The 18957-nt window shown below is 36.6% G+C and overlaps 1 protein-coding gene across 3 annotated transcripts in view; it reads left to right on the plus strand.

Annotated features, from left to right (window-relative positions):
• Positions 1-18957, plus strand: part of RIT2 (Ras like without CAAX 2) — a 476255-nt gene that overhangs the window by 286373 nt on the left and 170925 nt on the right. For all 3 annotated transcript variants that reach the window (XM_032421247.1, XM_032421248.1, XM_032421246.1), the window contains one exon: positions 4346-4537. In XM_032421247.1, the coding sequence (XP_032277138.1) occupies positions 4346-4537 (192 nt within the window). The remainder of the gene's footprint in view (positions 1-4345; positions 4538-18957) is intronic.

The raw sequence follows: 18957 nt of genomic DNA on the forward strand, positions 1-18957 counted from the left end.
CTAATGTCCTCCATGCTATTCCTTATGTTCCACAAATAAGTGAAACCATATGATAATTGACTTTCTCTGCTTGACTTATTTCACTTAGCATAATCTCCTCCAGTCCCATCCATGTTGATATAAAAGTTGGGCATTCATCCTTTCTGATGGCTGAGTAATATTCCATTGTATATATGGACCACATCTTCTTTATCCATTCATCTGTTGAAGGGCATCTCAGCTCTTTCCACAGTTTGGCTATTGCGGACATTGCTGCTATGAACATTGGGGTGCATATGGCCCTTTTCACTACATCTGTGTCTTTGGGGGTAAATACCCAGTAGTGCAATTGTTGGGTCATAGGGTAGCTCTATTTTTACATTTTTGAGGAACCTCCACACTGTTTTCCAAAGTGGCTGTACCAACTTGCATTCCCACCAACAATGTAAGAGGGTTCCCCTTTCTCCACAACCTCTCCAACATTTGTTTCTTTCCCTGTCCATTTTTGCCATTCTAACTGGTGTAAGGTGGTATCTCAGTGTGGTTTTGATTTGAATTTCCCTGATGCCTAATGAATGATGAACATTTTTTCATGTGTCTGTTAGCCATTTGTATGTCTTCTTCAGAGAAGTATCTTTTCATATCTTCTGCCCATTTTTGGTTCTTTGAAAGAATTAATAAGATTGATAAACCACTGGCCAGACTTATCCAAAAGAAAAGAGAAAGGACCCAAATTAATAAAATTATGAATGAAAGAGGAGAGATCACGACTAACACCAAGGAAATAGAAACAATTATTAGAAATTATTATCAACAACTATATGCCAATAAACTGAGCAATCTGGATGAAATGGATGCCTTCCTAGAAACCTATAAGCTGCCAAGACTGAAACAGGAAGAAATTGACAACCTGAAAAGGCCAATAACCAGTAACGAGATTGAAGCAGTGACCTCCAAAAAAAAGAGTCCAGGGCCTGATGGATTCCCTGGGGAATTCTACCAAACTTTCAAAGAAGAAATAATACCTATTTTCCTGAAGCTGTTTCAAAAAATAGAAACAGAAGGAAAACTTCCAAACTCATTCTATGAGGCCAGCATTACCTTAATCCCCAAACCAGGCAAAGACCCCATCAAAAAGGAGAATTTCAGACCGATATCCCTGATGAATATGGATTCCAAAATCCTCAACAAAATCCTAGCTAATAGGATCCAACAATACATCAAAAGGATCATCCACCACGACCAAGTGGGATTTATCCCCAGGATGCAAGGGTGGTTCAACGTTCACAAATCAATCAATGTGATAGGACACATTAATAAGAGGAGGGAGAAGAACCATATGGTCCTCTCAATTGATGCAGAAAAAGCATTTGACAAAATACAGCATCCTTTCCTGATTCAAACTCTTCAGAGTATAGGGATAGAGGGAACATTCCTCAAGCTCATAAAATCCATCTATGAAAAACCCACAGCAAATATCATCCTCAATGGGGAAAAGCTGAGAGCCTTTCCCTTAAGATCAGGAACATGTCAAGGATGCCCATTCTCGCCACTATTGTTCAACATAGTACTAGAAGTCCTAGCAACAGCAATCAGACAATAAAAAGAAATAAAAGGTTTTCAAACTGGCAAAGAAGAAGTCAGACTCCCTCTTTTCACAGACAACATGATACTTTATGTGGAAAACCCAAAAGACTCCACCCCGAAATTACTAGAACTCATACAGCAATTCAGTAATGTGGCAGGATACAAAATCAATGCACAGAAATCAGTTGCTTTCTTATACACCAACAACGCAACTGTAGAAAGAGAAATTAGAGAAATGATTCCATTTACAATAGCACCAAAAACCATAAGATACCTCGGAATAAACCTAACCAAAGAGGTAAAGGATCCATACTCTAGGAATTACAGAACACTCATGAAAGAAATTGAAGAAGACACAAAAAGATGGAAAAATATTCCATGCTCATGGATCGGAAGAATAAACATTGTTAAAATGTCTATGCTACCCAGAGCAATCTATACCTTCAATGCCATCCCAGTCAAAATTCCAATGACATTTTTCAAAGTGCTGGAACAAACAATCCTAAAATTTGTATGGAATCAGAAAAGACCCCGAATCGCCAAGGAAATGTTGAAAAAGAAAAACAAAGCTGGGGGCATCACGTTGCCTGATTTCAAGCTATATTACAAAGCTGTGATCACCAAGACAGCATGATAACTAGCACAAAAACAGACATATAGACCAAAGGAACAGAATAGAGAGTCTAGATATGGACCCTCAACTCTATGGTCAAATAATCTTTGACAAAGCAGGAAAGAATGTCCAATGGAAAAAAGACAGTGTCTTCAACAAATGGTGCTGGGAAAATTGGACAGCCACATGCAGAAGAATGAAACTGGACCATTTCCTTACACCACACACAAAAATAGACTCCAAATGGATGAAAGACCTCAATGTGAGACAGGAGTCCATCAAAATCCTAAAGGAGAACACAGGCAGCAACCTCTTTGACCTCTGCCACAGCAACTTCTTCCTAGAAACATCGCCAAAGGCAAGGGAAGCAAGGGCAAAAATGAACTATTGGGACTTCATCAAGATAAAAAGCTTTTGCAAAGCAGGGGCGCCTGGGTGGCTCAGTCGTTGAGCGTCTGCCTTCGGCTCAGGTCATGGTCCCACGTCCTGGGATTGAGCCCCACATTGGGCTCCCTGCTCTGTGGGAAGCCTGCTTCTCCCTCTCCTACTCCCCCTGCTTGTGTTCCCTCTCTCGCTGTGTCTCTCTGTGTCAAATAAATAAATAAATAAATCTTTAAAAAAAAAAAAAAAAAAAAACTTTTGCAAAGCAAAGGAAACAGTCAACAAAACCAAAAGACAACCGACAGAATGGGAGAAGATATTTGCAAATGACATATCAGATAAAGGGCTAGTATCCAAAATCTATAAAGAACTTATCAAACTCAACACCCAAAGAACAAAGAATCCAATCAAGAAATGGGCAGAAGACATGAACAGACATTTTTCCAAAGAAGACATCCAAATGGCCAACAGACACATGAAAAAGTGCTCAATGTCACTCAGCATCAGGGAAATCCAAATCAAAACCTCAGTGAGATACCACCTCATACCAGTCAGAATGGCTAAAATTAACAAGTCAGGAAATGACAGATGTTGGCGGGGATGCGGAGAAAGGGGAACCCTCCTCCACTGTTGGTGGGAATGCAAGCTGGTGCAGCCACTCTGGAAAACAGTATGGAGGTTCCTCAAAAAGTTGAAAATAGAGCTACCATATGATTCAGCAATTGCAGTACTGGGTATTTACCCGAAAGATACAAAAGTAGGGATCCGAAAGGGTGCGTGCACCCAGATGTTTATAGCAGCAATGTCCACAATAGCCAAACTGTGGAAAGAGCCCAGATGTCCATCGACAGATGAATGGATAAAGAAGAGGTGGTATATATATATACAATGGAATATTATGCAGCCATCAAAAGGAATGAGATCTTGCCATTTGCAATGACATGGATGGAACTGGAGGGTATTATGCTGAGCGAAATAAGTCAAACAGAGAAAGACATGTATCATATGACCTCACTGATATGAGGAATTCTTAATCTCAGGAAACAAACAGGGTTGCTGGGGTGGGGTGGGAGGGATGGGGTGACTGGGTGATAGACACTGGGGAGGGTATATGCTCCGTGAAAAGCGCTGTGAATTGTGCAAGACTGTTGAATCTCAGATCTGTACCTCTGAAACAAATAATGCAATATATGTTAAGAAAAAAAAAAAAAAGATAGCGGGAGGGGAAGAATGAAGGGGGGAAATCAGAGGGGGAGAAGAACCATGAGAGACGATGGACTCTGAAAAACAAACTGAGGGTTCTAGAGGGGAGGGGGGGTGGGAGGATGGGTTAGCCTGGTGATGGGTATTGAGGAGGGCACGTTCTGCATGGAGCACTGGGTGTTATGCACAAACAATGAATCATGGAACACTACATCTAAAACTAATGATGTAATGTATGGGGATTAACAGAACAATAAAAAAATTAAAAAAAAAAAGAATATATACAATCCCTAAGAGTTCATTAGTTAACGTGCTATTTAACATATCTCCCTCAAGATCTCTCAAATCAAATTTTCTATGATTAAAGATCAACACTCGGAACACTTTAAAGCATTCAGATTTCATAATGGTAGAGTTAGACCTCCTCATGCTTTCCTATATGCAAAGCCCTGAAATAAACTTTGATGAAATTTCTGCCCAAAGTACCTTGTCTCATAATTTATCTACTTTTGACCTCTTATTTTATTGACATGTTGGCTTCACTGTTTTAAATTACATAACAATTTTGCTCTTTTCCTGCAGGCAGAGTTCACAGCCATGCGGGAGCAGTACATGCGAGGTGGGGAGGGATTCATCATCTGCTACTCTGTCACCGACCGCCAGTCATTCCAGGAAGCTGCCAAGTTTAAAGAGCTCATTTTTCAAGTCCGCCACACCTATGAAATTCCCCTGGTGCTGGTGGGTAACAAAGTTGACCTAGACCGGTTCCGCCAGGTGAGTGCCAAATTTGGTTTGTTTGTTCTTAACTCCCAGGGTACATAGTACTTGGTCAAGTCTGGCTGCTCTCCAAGGTTCATACTGAGAGTTATGAGAAAGAAATGATGCATGTGATTTTCCTGAGAAATCTTTGAAGTCCTTTGGTAGGTTGTGTCAGCTGCCACTATATATCCCATCCCACATGCTACTCTGCAGTGTCCTCACCACTCCAACAGGAAGCATAGTCTGTCTCTCCCATCTCCTTGGATCTGGGCTGTCCCTATGATTGCTTGTGGGCAGTAGAGGTTAGTAGAGGTGAGGTTATGTATACTTTCAGAGTTTGAGCCATTAGAGTTCTGCAACTTCTGCATTTGCCACTTAAAATGCTTGTTCTTGGGATCTAGCTACCATGTAAGGACCAAACTAACCATCAGAGTTCCAGAATCAGAACAAGCCTCACTTGTTGGGTTAAGAAATGCCTTCCGTATACCATCAATCTGCTTCAAGCTGCCTCTGCTATATCATTGTGATCCTCAGTTCATTTCTCCAGACAAACAAAATTGATAATGCAGAAACCATGGATTGTGATCCACTACCAGATTTCATGTAGTTCCTTATAGTTTATTCTTCTCTGATCAGACACTATCAGGGCCTGATGGGCAAGCTGTGATGGCCTCATCTCCACAGGGTAATAATACTTGTCTTCCTTGTACTCCTTACTACTCTTAAAGAGATTAAATAAACAAAACCTAGTTCAGGGACCAGGCGAATCATCTCACAGTTCTGTTGCCATGACTTACTTTGTACAAAGTTAAATTACTAAGAAATTGCATGCAAATCAAATTTTTATAAATCAAATTCTCTAAATTGAATGGTATAATTCTAATTTTAGGTGCTTTATCCTTATTTGCATTGACCTTAAATTTGAGCTGGATTTTAATAGTTTGTATGTTTCCAGTTCATGATTTTTAGACTTAAAATAGCCTGCTAATAAATCCTTTTGCTAAGGTTAAGAATCTTTACTAAAACAAGCGTTTTATATATTTGGATTTTTGTATCTAATGCATCTTAAGTTTTCTTAAAGTGAGAATACCATATAGAGTCAATGCTTATAAATCTATGCATAAAACAGAAATATTTCTATAACTTAGTGTGGTACATTTTTGTAGTGGCATTTTTTTCTATATTTTACTTGAAAATCTAAGAATCTTAAAGTGGCAACTGAGTATTTTTTAGGAGCTATAATACTTGTCTCCTCTGCACCTGTTCTCCTGCCTTCCATTGTTGTTTCTCTTTCTCCAAAGCAATGTTTAGTATGATATGGTTACGTGGCTATGAGAGAGGAATTCAAGTTTATCTCACCAGCTAATATTAATCTATTCTGTGATACTTGACAAAAGTGAAGAAGAGAAGTATAGGTCTAGTGGTGAACCTTTCAGATACTCCTCCACTTTTTTTTTTTTTAAGGACTTCTGGGAAGTGACATGAGGGAGCACCCTGAGATGGAAGTATACCATCAGTGATTACATGACGGCCTTTATTGCGCTTCTCAGAATTCCTAGAGAACATAAACCTTATGCCTGAATGCCAGTCAAGAGCTACAAGTGGCTCTTGTAAGCTAGTGGATTTGAGAACATGAGGGAAACTTCTTCAGGCAAAAGTTAATCAGATTGTCTCTAGAATGATGGCTCTCCATGATTCCAACATTGGCTGGCATTTGCTTTCCCTTCACCATCCTGGCTCTGCTTCCCTAGGCTGAAAAGGGGTACAACGGAACCCCTGTCTTAGCCTGGGTAATTGAAGATTAGCAGTGATGAGACTCAGAAGCATCACATACATCGCCAAAACAAATAAGAAAAATGACAGTAAACTGAGTAATTTAGCAGATTTGACAGACTTTTCCTTTCAGATAAAAGCAAGTAAACAAGATAGTCACAGAAAGTGCAAAACCCATGAAAACTCAAATTACAATTTGTTTTAAAATTGCTCATGTACCAACGCCTCCAATAATGAAGTGTTGATATGCAAATTTGGCTTCTGGCTGTGGTGTTTGTGATGGGAATAATTGTTCCTATAATTGTAGAGTGGTTGTTCCTTTTCAAAATGCTTTCAATTCACACTTTATTTTAATCCTATAGCTGCCCTGTGTAGTTGTAAGGCAAGCAGTTGATGGATGAGGATATTTGAGGAGTAAATATACTGATAGAAATTGATTTTAATAAAATAATGCTGTTAGTGACAAATTTAAGACTAAAACCCTGATCACATGTACTCTTTTTCTTATGTTAGTCTTCAAAGGTTAGGCTTCCATTTTAGGGTTTAATTTTTTTTCCATGTAAAACAAAAAGATGCTGACACCTGCATCATCTCTAGCGCAAAGGAATTTTGAAGAGTCCTAGAGTAATAATGTTAAACTCTGGAAGCTTCTGAAGGAAATCATGCTGGTGCTTATGTTCAGTGCTAAGAGGCAGAGAAAGTAGGGTTTTTACTTGGTGGCTCTTCTTCCTCCTCATAGAAAGTGACTGAAAGGAAAGTGCTGATGATGACAGTTGTTTCTTGTCATGCTTATTTGGTGGAGGGGGTGACTGCCTTCTGAATCCATCTTGGTGAATCCCAAGTCCCTTTATACCAAAAAAAAAGAAATGAGTTTTAGTGCCTGACGTCCTTCATCATTAATGACATCTTTAAGCAAAAATATTGAAGGGCTCTGTTTAGAGTTGAGTCTTTTCTCTGAGAACAATATTCATTTTGATACTGATGATGCATTTAGTATTGCAAGGCTCCATAGCAGGCACTTAGCACACATAATTTTACTTCATCTTCACCACAAGGCCACGAAATAGGCTCCTTTCTGATCCTATTTACCTATGACTCATCTGAAGCTTTAAAGATTCAGTGACTTGCTCAAGGTCACATAGCTAGTTAGGGCTATGAGAACATGTCCAGTGTTTCTGATTTGAAATCTCACTTTTGGCCTCCAAACCATTGTTGTTTTTCTTGATTTTTTTTTATATCAGCTTCAGGATCTTAGAGTGCTCCTCAGAGGATAGAACATAAGCAATTGGATTGTATCGGAGCAGGAAGAAGCAAAATGCTAGCTCTTTGGAGGTGGAGTGAGGAGCTCCAGATGCTGGACAAGCCAGTAATAGCCAGAACTTGGGAAGAATCTGAAGAAAAGTAAGGACAAGGAAATGATGCTCAAAACTACTGAAAGGCACTGTTTTATGATCAGTAGCACAATTTTATCCAGAGTCCATCCAGACTATTATAAAGCCCTTTTTTAGATTCCCAGACTACTTTAGGTCCCTGAGCTTGCATGGTCTTTGTCCCTACTATGACTTCGGCTATCACACTGGGGAGTGGAAGGCAATAATTTCTGCTTTTTTTGTTTTTGCAAAACCCTGACCAACTGTGCAAGGTAAAAATGGTGTTATGAATGGAGTGAGTTCCAAGGATCTGGGAGCTGGTTTAGGAAAGTTTTACATCAGTTGCAGACCACAAACTGTTTTATCCTGAAGATAGACCATGACAACCCTTTCAGGGCTGACAATCTAATTGCAGTTTAATACTCAGTTTGAAGCCTTGAAACTCTGCTTTCCACAGCCTTACTAACTCTGTGAATGCAGATCTGGGATCATGAAATACTCCTTGTTTCTTCTTCAGTGATCTATGTATCTAATGAAAATGGTTCAATTCCTTTACTGAGAGGGGGCCTATAAAAGCTGCAGAGATCAGAAATTGCTGTGTTAAGAAAAATAACATCTAGAGTTCTGCCAAGCATCTGCTTATCTTTGCAGAGCGGTGGCAGCTTTGCGGCACAGTAGAGGAATGAGCAACCCAATCTCTGTTCTCAGGGACTTTCTCTTCTCAGAAAGGATCTGTGCATGTGATGTAGAACATTATATTAAACAACAGAACTAAATATTGAACAGTATGACACCACGCATAAGTGCAGTTGTTGCTGAAAACCAGGAAAATCAATGTGGGCAGCATTTTTGAGGAAGGAAGATGCAGAATGGAGAAGCATCCTGACCAGGCAGGAAGGAGCAGGTGAATGATGACAATTCTTTTGGGAAGGGCCGACAAGAGTAGATAGAGGAGGAAATGAATGGTGGGACTGTGAGTATGCACAAGCCATGGAGTGTTGAGGAGGAGGAGTTGGGAAGAACAGCCTGTCTGGAACATACATATCAAGTAGCCTCAGAATAATTTCATAGATAAGGCCTGCCTTGAAGACACACTTTGTCAAACACAAAGCATAAATATGTACCAGAGTGTCTTGGATATGCTGTAATTGCAAATACCACTCAAATTTTAAAAAGTGAAAAACAAAAGAGTAGTAATTCATCTTTTATCAGTACATTAGATAATCCATATCAACACATTTTCTCAATGACAAGAGTTTATATTTTTTATAGGAAGAGTTGTGGCAATTTATGCAATATTATAGGGATACACATTTAAATTTAACAATTTTATAACCCTATTTATCCTTTTCCATAACATTTTCTTTATCTGCTATTTCATTTCATTAAAAATGCCAATGTATTAACTCCAATTAAGGTGGAAAACAAAGCAAAACAAAGCTTAGAGTTTGATGTAATTTGTCTAGATTAAATAGGTTTTGAAACTAGAATTTGAAACCAAATCCGTTTTCTGATCCTTACATATCTTTTTTTTTGCTAACACCATTTTTTCATACAATTTATTTACCAAATATTTAGTAATTACTCAATGGATAGCAAGCACTTTTTAAAAATCTGGTTGTTCAGGAGTGAACATGATGGATAAAAACTTTAGAAGAATCTGAAATTAGAGTAGGGGAGATAAATAATGATCAGTCTGAGTGTGAATATATCAACTGCACACTGCAAAAATGGTGTCCTGAGTAAAACTATATGCACGTAGAATACATCTATATACATACACACACACACACAGGAAGAGAAATAACTTCAAATACTTGAGCAGAGTTGTGGCATGAATGCATTTTCAGTATCCATCTAGTCGTTGGAGGCGGGCAAGAATGGAAGCAGGAAGACCAGTCAAGAGACTGAGTCATCAGGATGAAGAATGATGGCAGCTTGTGTGAAAGCAATAGACTATTCATGGATTCTGTACTCGTTCAGCTCCCTGACAGGATGACAGGTGACAAAATGAGAGGTTTGGAGACCTTGCATGTAGGGACAAACTGCTACATTGTTCAATGGCACCTGAGGACATTGTTGCATTGTCACACAAGACAGTCAATGTCCATGATGGACTCCTCAAGACAAGGTTAAGGCATATACTGGGCAAATATTTTTTAGAAAATAACGAAGTATATCATCAAAAGAATCATAGTCCTGAATTTAAATTTTCACTGAGACAATTACTGTGTCCTTGGACAAATCAGTGGCAAACTCAGTGAACACCCAAATTCTCCTTCAAAGAAGTACATCCTCCCAGCACAGAGATAGGAGGCATAGTCTGTAGACCACTTCAGGGCCATCCCCAGCTACACAAAGCCTCCTTGTCTGAGGTCATACTCTTCCCAGGGATACCCATTTCCAGTGAAGTGTGGACATAAATACCTAGCCATTGCAACCCAATGGGACACCATGACAAGCAAATCTTGCTCCAGATTCCCATGTTGGTCTGTCAAAGACTCTGTTGGGTTTGCATTGTCATTCAGCTGCTCCCTCGACCCAATCCAGCTTCCTACTCCTTCCTTCACAAGTGTTGATCCCTAACCAATATCATGCACTCCAAAATCTGTCTCAGTGTCTGCTTCTGTAGACCAGGGATAATACCACTTTCATAGGTTTTTGGGTAGAGTAGATGAGATAATGCCATTAGATTATCTAGTACAGTGCTTAGTACAAACTAGGGACTCAATAAATACTATGCACTACCATCCTCATCCCTCACCTGGATTATTTAAATACTCTTTGGGTTACTATGTTCTAGTCTGCTGTTTCACAAGTTAGACACTAGCAAATGAAATATGTAAGGATTGTGTCAAGAGGAAGAGTAATTAAAACTGGAGGAAGGCCCAGCAAGTTTTCTGATAATCAAAGTACATGGGCTTTGGTACACAGACTTTGTGAAATCAATTTTGGAATTATTTTCCTAATTTTCAGATATGAAACAGTAGCAATCCTGGAGTAAATGAATTTTGAACAAAGCTTTGGATGAAATCAGTGCTTTTTTTCTGTTAGATCATGAAGGAAATCTGAGTAAAAACTGGTAATAAATGAGAAAGACATAAAAAAGATTATTGGCCATTCCAGAAAAGCTAATTTTTCCATGTATGGACGAACTCATCCTGGATGAGACCTGTGGTTCTCAAATTATAGTTTCCTAAACAGAAGAATCTGTATTAACTAGAAATATTATTGGAAACACACATTCTCAGGCTCTATCTTAGTCCTCATAAATCAGAAACAATGGAAGTAGGCACAAAAGTCTAATTGAACAAATGGGGTGATTTTGCAGCAAGCTAGAGAACCATTGGGCTAGAATGCATATAGATGAAAAGACATGAGGTCATTTATACTTTAGACTCCATAAGAGAGAATCTAGACCCCATGAGCATTTTCAAAGTCTTAAATGAGATATTGGAAACCTAAAAGAAAAATACACATGCACCTTCACACACACACACACACACACCCCTACATACATAAATAATGCTTATATCAAAAGAACAGTGATGAAAATAACATGAATTAAATCCACTTCTCCAGTCAAATGTGTCATAAAAAATCTAAATTTTGCTGCATATATTGGGCACCTACGACTAAGTGGCATTCCATTTGGCAGTTTCATGTTTCATTGGAACAGAGGTTGTGTTTATTCAGTTTGAACTGACTTAACTGTTTGCTTACCTTCCTTATTTAAACGGTGTTACAGTGAATTGTTTGGTTTTCATGGATCATTGGCCACATTTGTAAAATTGACAAGTCAGTAGAGGAGTCTAGAAATAAGCTTCTTTTTAAGGAAAAGAGGAAAGAAAAGCTGCATGGGGAATCAGATTGGAGCTCTGAAATGAAATCCAAGATTACAAAGTTGCTCTGACCACTTACAATTTTTCAAAGCAATCACTTAAAAGAGCTGCCCGAAAAGAAATACCAAGTAAGTGAAGTTTTAAAATTCTTACTATCCTATTCGAGATTTCCACTTTCTGTGCCCTTCCCTGGGTATCCTGGTGTAGCCAAACTCTGACATTTGTGATAATTTTCAATTCTCAGGCTTCTGGCTTTATCCAAAAAAGCAAAACAAAACAAACTGAAACATTATGTGTGTGCAGGTATATGTATAAATATAGGTATCATAGAGACCAAGACAATCTTGTAAATCCAAAAGAATGATATTGATATGTTGAATTACAAATACAGGTTTTCCTAGCTATCTGCAAGTAGAGTGTTTCTATGAAACCTTTCGTGAGCCGGAAGGACATAAAGCAAAGAAGTAAATAGCATTCTGTAAAAGTGAAAAATCATCTTCAGATTTCATCCCAATAGCAGAAACAGATACTAATGTAGGTCTTAGCAAAGCGAGGTTTCTGAAGTGAACTTTATGGTAGTGAAGGAAACCTATTTTCTGAAAGAGGAACACTTCCTGTTTGCATACTGGAAACTTTTTAACTTCATTCAACCATATGTTTAGGAAATTACATAATCATCTTGATTTTAAATTTATTTTAAAATAATTGTACAGGCACAGGGGATTACAAACAAATGGGTAGAGACGCCCTGTGCACCCTTCTCTTAGCCTCCCCAGTATTATTATGTTACATAACTATAAAATATCAAAACCAAGAAATTGATATTAGTTTAATCCATAAAGCTTATTGAATTTCACCAGTTACACATACTCATTTGTGGGTATATGTGTGTAATTCTTTGCAGTTCTATCATCAATGTAGCTTGCATAACCACCACTACAATCAAAATACCCAGTTGTACCATTACCATAAGACTCCCTTATTTTACTCCTTATAGCCACATGCATCCCCTACCTACCCCAGTCCCTAACTCCTGGCAACCATCAGTCCACCAGTCCATTCTCCATCTCTACACAGTTTATTTCATGATTGTTACATACATGGAATCATCCAGTACGCATCCTTTTGAGACTGGCTTTTTTCATTCAACACTATATCCTGAGACACATCCAAGTTTTGTTTATCAGTAATGTGTTCCTTTTTATTACTGAATAACATTAAGTTTGGATGTAACCACAGTTTATCCATTCGCCCTTTAAAAACATTTGGATAGTTTCCAGTTTTCATTTCTTATAAGTAAGGCTGCTATGAACATTTATATACAAATTCCTGCATGAACTCAAGTCTATAATTCTCTGGGATAAAGGCCCAAGAGTGAAATTGCTGGGTCTTATGATATCTCCATTTTTAGTTTTGAAAGGAGATACCAATGTATTTTCCAGAGTGTCTGTACTTACTTTACATTCTCACCCTTGCCAGCATTAGACGTTATCACTATTTTTCATTTTAGACATTCTGTTAGGTATATAGTGATATCCCATTATGGTTTTAATTTGCATTTCTCCAATGACTAATAATATTAGACATCTTTTCATGTGTTTATTTGCCATCTGTATAGCCCTCTTCAGTGAAATGTCTGTGCATGTCCTTTGACTATTGTGTAATTAGATTATTCCAGTTATTTATTACCTTTTTTTTAGTATTAGGTTTTGAGAGTTCTTCATTTATATGAGGTTCAAGGCCTTTGTCAGAAATATGATTTGCAAATATTTTTTTCCCAGTCTGTAATTTGCCTTTTCATCCTTTTAACAGGATCTTTTGCAGGAAAAACTTTCATTTTGATGAAGTCTACTTTTTCTTTTTCTCGAATAAATCATGATTTTGGTATCAAATCAAAGACTACCACTTAGTCCTAGGTCCCAAAGATTTTCACCTATGTTCTTTTCTTGAAGTTTTATGTTTTACAATTAAGAACACAATCCATCTTGAATTATTTTTTGTATAAAGTGTTTGGATTTTTTTGCTTTGTTGTTTTGGAGTTTTTTGATGGTGGATGTTTAATTGCTCCACCATTTATTGAAAAGGCTATCCCTTCTCTACTGAAATGCTTCAGCAGAGGAGTCCATTTTTAATTTTGTTCTGTTTCTTGTTTTCTCTCTGTTTTTCTTTTGGTCTGTTTTCTCTCTGTTCAGATTCCATTGGTTTGTCTTTAATTTACTAATTCTATCCTTTGTCTTCTCTACTATACAGACCATCCAGTGAGGGTTTTTTTTTCCATTGAGTAATTTTTTAAGTTTTAGTTCCTACTTTGTCATATTTGCAAATTTATTGGCATAAAATTGTTATAATAGGTTCTTATCATTTTCATGTCTGTAGAAACTGATATGATAACCCCTTTAAATTCCTGATAGTGTTAATTTGTGCTTCTCTTTTTACTGAACAGCATTGGTGTGCATTTATCAATGTTGTTAGTCTTTTCAAAGCACCAACTTTGGGCTTTATTTTATTAATAGTGAATTTTATTCATTTTTAATTGTAAAACATACCATATAGTTCTGGAATAAACCCATGTCTTAATATATTATCCTTTATATATCTCACTATTTTTATTAGATTATCTTGGAATTTTCCTATTTTATAATTGCCAGGTTTTTATTTTGATTTTTTTGTCCTAATTTTTTGGAATTTTATTTACTATTCTGTTTGTGAATGCTTGAGATGGATACTTAGCTCATTGATTTTCTTCTGTTCTTTTATGATTTATGCATTTAAGGTTGTAACTGTCCCTCTTCTGAAGGCTTTGGTATAGCTATCCCTTAAGTTCTTAGTATCCTATTTTATCATTAAGTTCAAAATATTTTCTAATTTTGCTTGTGATTTCTGCTTTAACTAATGGGTTTTTCAGAAGTACAGCCCTTAATTTCTGGGCATATGGTGACTTATGAGGTATTTTTTATTGAACTTCTTATTTTCCACTATTTTTCATATATGCTGTATAATTTTAGTCCTTTGAAATTTGTAAAGTGTTGATTTTTAACATGCCATATGATCACTTTTGGTAAATGTCCCATATATATTTGATAAGAATATATACTTTCGCATGGCAGTTCATGTATGTGCAGATTTGCAGTCATTTTCTTTCAACAGTTTGAAGATAGAATTCCATTTCTTCTGGTATCTTTTGTGTTGGAAAAATCAGATACCCATCCAATTGTTAATTGAAGGTACTCTGCACCACACCTCCTATACCACATCTCCCACCCCTGATGATTTTAAGATTTTTCTTGTTCTCTTTAATTTTCAAGAAGTTTACTCTGATGTACGTATGTGGCTTTCTCTCTCTTGCTTACTTGCTCTCTCTCTGGATGTGTGTTACTTGTTAAAATCTGTGCTTTTTGAGTTATGGCTTATTTTTTTTTTAAAAAATCAGATTGGTAACACTTTTAGTCATTACCTCTTCAAATATTACTTTTGTATTATTTTGTATTCCCTTCTAGGATTCCAATTAGACATATGTTAGTCCTTTTCACCTTATCCTGTGTTTGAATTATACTTTATTTTCTGTGTTTTCCATCATTTTATCTCCCTGTGTTTCATTCTAGATATTTTCTTCTGAATGTTCTTTCTGTTTACTTTTCTCCTATACCTAATTTGATTTAAATTCATCCACTGAGTTCTTAATATCAATTGTTGTTTTTAAATTCTAGTAATTCTGCTTTTAAAATTTCATCTCACTAAAAATTTTAATCTTTTGTGTCCTTGAAAATGCAAAACACATTTACTTAAAAACGTGATGAATAACTTTTTTATCCACCTAAATTCTTTTTTTTTAATTACTCTTCATTTTATAGTCACCGTGACTTATCAAATTTACTTCTGGTAGGAAATTAGAAAGACTAAAAAAAAAAAAAAATCCTACATCAACTTAATCTAATCAGGAACTTTGTCATGATCTCTCCCTCCAAGTCTACTAGTTTATTTCAGTGGGAGGGTTCAAAATTACCTGGTAGGCTATTGCCAGAAGGGGAATGTACTCTCAACTTTTAATGACATGTTCTTTCATTGGCCAGTGGATTCTTTGCTATGTCAGTTAAGCTTATTGGCCTTGTAAATACATCTAGCTGTTCTAAACTGAACATAAATTAAATACCAATTAGTAGGATTAAGTTTCATTTTTGAAAAGCTCTATGAGCTACATGTACCAGATCCTGGCCCCTGAGGGCCCACTATTCTTGATAAGAGCCAGGACTATACCCATCTGGTCCTCTGTTGGGACTTGGGAGGCAGAGGCCAAGTTAGTAGATGGTAGAAGTGAAGGGAAGCAGGGTCAGTCACCTACAAGTGGAAGAGGGGTTATGGTAGATTCTTCCCAGCCTGTGTCAAACCACCGTTGGTAGGTCCCTGCTTTGAGCCTTGTGTTTGTTTTTCTCCAAATATGTATGTATCTGATTATTTTTTCCTTTGTACACAACCATTCTTCTAGTCTGCAGAGTAAATTCCAATGCCTGATCCCATCTAAACACAGCCCTTGTGTACCTCTGTCATGCCAACTTCCCATGCCTTGAATTTTAAACCATCAGCACATTAAACCAATTATTCACTGAACACCACACACTGGGGTGCCCTTCCTGTTGTGACCTCTACACTTGCTAGTGCCTTTGTATTTTTCACACTGTATCCATTTGTGTACATCTGCCTACACAAGTTGTGCAATAAATGGAAGAGGGAACTAGTTTATACTAAACTAAAAAGTCAGAAGAAAGACTTTAAACAAAGATAGGCCAAAAAAATATTGGTTTTTCTTTTTGTTAGACACAAAGTGAGGAAAGATGGAGAGAAACAGAAGGTTTGAGATAATAATTCCATGGGACATCACCATGCTAAGGAAATATGTGTACATCCTTTAAAGCACCAACACTATGTATAATAATGGAAATGATGAGAGAGACCAGGAAGGAAGCTAGGCTAGTCCAACCCTTGAGTGTATGTAAGGAAACTGGGAATAATTGGAAAAGCTTCATTGTTTTCAGTAGTGATTGTCCTAATGGAGGAAACAAAGCCATTTCCTAATATCAAACAAAATCTCAGGCAAAAAAGACAGATTTTGAAATGCAGTGTTCTATACGCAGCAATTAATGATGTATGTCATCTATTTCCAATCTATCAGTAATGCTACAGAAATGAGAATAATCTGCAATTAAAATTACCATGAGGAGCAGCAGGGGAGAGGTTGGGTAGAAGATGGTTTTTCTCTAAAAAACCAATAATATCAGAAGCATCATTGGAATATCTTAAGTATATCATGCTATTATTTAAATTAAGATTTATCTTTTTCTTGTAAAATTTACTTTAAATAGAACAAGGAATAAAGACATAATCAAGGACGACATTTCTTATAAAGAAATTCATGCAGTAATGACAGTAACGTAATATGATTTTAGCACTTTTTTGATTCTATTTTGCTGTATATATGTCTATAAAAATGAGACATTATGAGAGAAAACAGATTGGTTTTTGTTTTGAGAATAAAAGAAAACTTGTATTACTTGGTTCTTGCCTGATGGCAAATAGAGTCAGAATAATGGGCAGAGCGTAAACTGAACATGTAATGTGAATTCAGGCTGGCTGGCGACTCTCAACCACAGAACACATCTCTCTCGGCATATTGAACCTTGCTATTCAATATTGGGGAGTACAAATTTCATTCCAAGGGAGAGACAAGGCTTAAAACGAAAATGCTCTTAGAAGAGGCAGATACACACACACACACACACACACACACACACACACACACACACACGTCACACATATATGTGTATGTGTGTATATATGTTTATGTCAGTTACTTTTATTTAATAAAAGGAAAGATATTGCTTATAAATTTAAGTTCCTCTTTTCCTCCTCAGTCTTTATCCCTAGTTGGGGGTTCTAGAGCAAGCCTCCTTACCTTATCTGCTCTCTAATCATAAATACGTGTTTCTCTACATTTATAAATCATGTGTAGTTAGAAATAATAGGTATTATAATTTTGCCTACTGTAAAATTTGAATATATTTAAATACATCATATGGGATAGACACACATATTCACATATATAAGGTATACAGGTCTGTCTATGTATCTATGCATGCACCTTGCTCTTGTTTCACACAAGGTTATTATTTTGATCTATATGTTGACATGTATAAACCTAGTTCTTTCATTTGAATGGTTGCATAATATTTCGATCAATTAATATATTGAAATTTATATTGACCTCTTGTAAAATGTTTCCACATCAGGTTTTTCACATTACCAGCAATGCTGCCATGAACATTTCTTTGCCCATCTCCTCAAACATGTGCAAAAACAGCCTTAGCAGAAATGGCTTAAAGTGAAATAGAACTGGGTGAAGGCATGCAAATTTTCAGTTTATTGGGTATTGACAAATTGCTTTCCAAAATAATTGTACCAATTTATGCACCCTCTAGAATGTGTTAAAAAATCCTCTTTCTACATCCTAATGATTGTATTTTACACTTTTGTCTGTCTAATGTGAAAATTTATTGTTCCTTTGATTTCTGTTCTCCTGATTACCAGTTAAGTTGGACACTTTTTCATACACCTTTGTTGTACCCTTCCATGAACTTTTTACTCTTTGCCCACATTTTTCTTGTTACCTACCTTTTGTATATGAATTAATAGGAGTTTCTTACATATTCTGATGAATTCTTCCTTATGCTTTATACACACACATACATACACCCAAATGTACCAATATATCACTTCTTTTTTCACTTTATCTTAAGTTTCCTTTGTGAGTTGTATTTCAATATTTGCCTAAAAATTTCTTCTTTAGCAAGATAGGACTGGTATTGCTGGTCAATATATTACATAAATTTCATAATTGTTTTCTTTACTAGATCAAATTCTGAAAGAGGTCTAAGAGGTACATATTGAGACTGAAGATTTGTCTACTTTTTCTTATAATTTTGTTAGATTGTGTCATATACAGGATGATTTTCTTAAAAGCACATGGGTATATGTGGAATCTTCTAGATTGCTTCTTTTTTAATCAACAACATAATAAAGACTTTGTTTTTATAAATTCACCAAAATGGATTGTAAATTTTAGTCCTGCTCTGGTCCAAATTACTTGTTTAAAAATTTTAATTCTAGTGTAGAATGTTAGTTCTAGTGCAGAATGTTAATGTATAGTATTATATTAGTTTCAAGTATACAGTCTAGTAATTCAACAATTCTATACATTACTCAGTGCTCATCAGTGCTATAATCAGGATAAGAGTACTCCAATCCCCTTTACCTATTTCACCCATCCCCCACCTACCTCCCCTCTGGTGACCAGCAATTTTTTCTCTATATTACGCTTCTGTTTTTCGTTCTCTTTTTTTCTTTATCCATTTGTTTTGTTTCTTAAATCCACATATGAGTGAAATCATATGGTATTGGT

This window comes from Phoca vitulina, unplaced genomic scaffold (assembly GCF_004348235.1).
Source record: "Phoca vitulina isolate PV1807 unplaced genomic scaffold, GSC_HSeal_1.0 scaffold24, whole genome shotgun sequence".
NCBI classification, from domain to species: domain Eukaryota; kingdom Metazoa; phylum Chordata; class Mammalia; order Carnivora; family Phocidae; genus Phoca; species Phoca vitulina.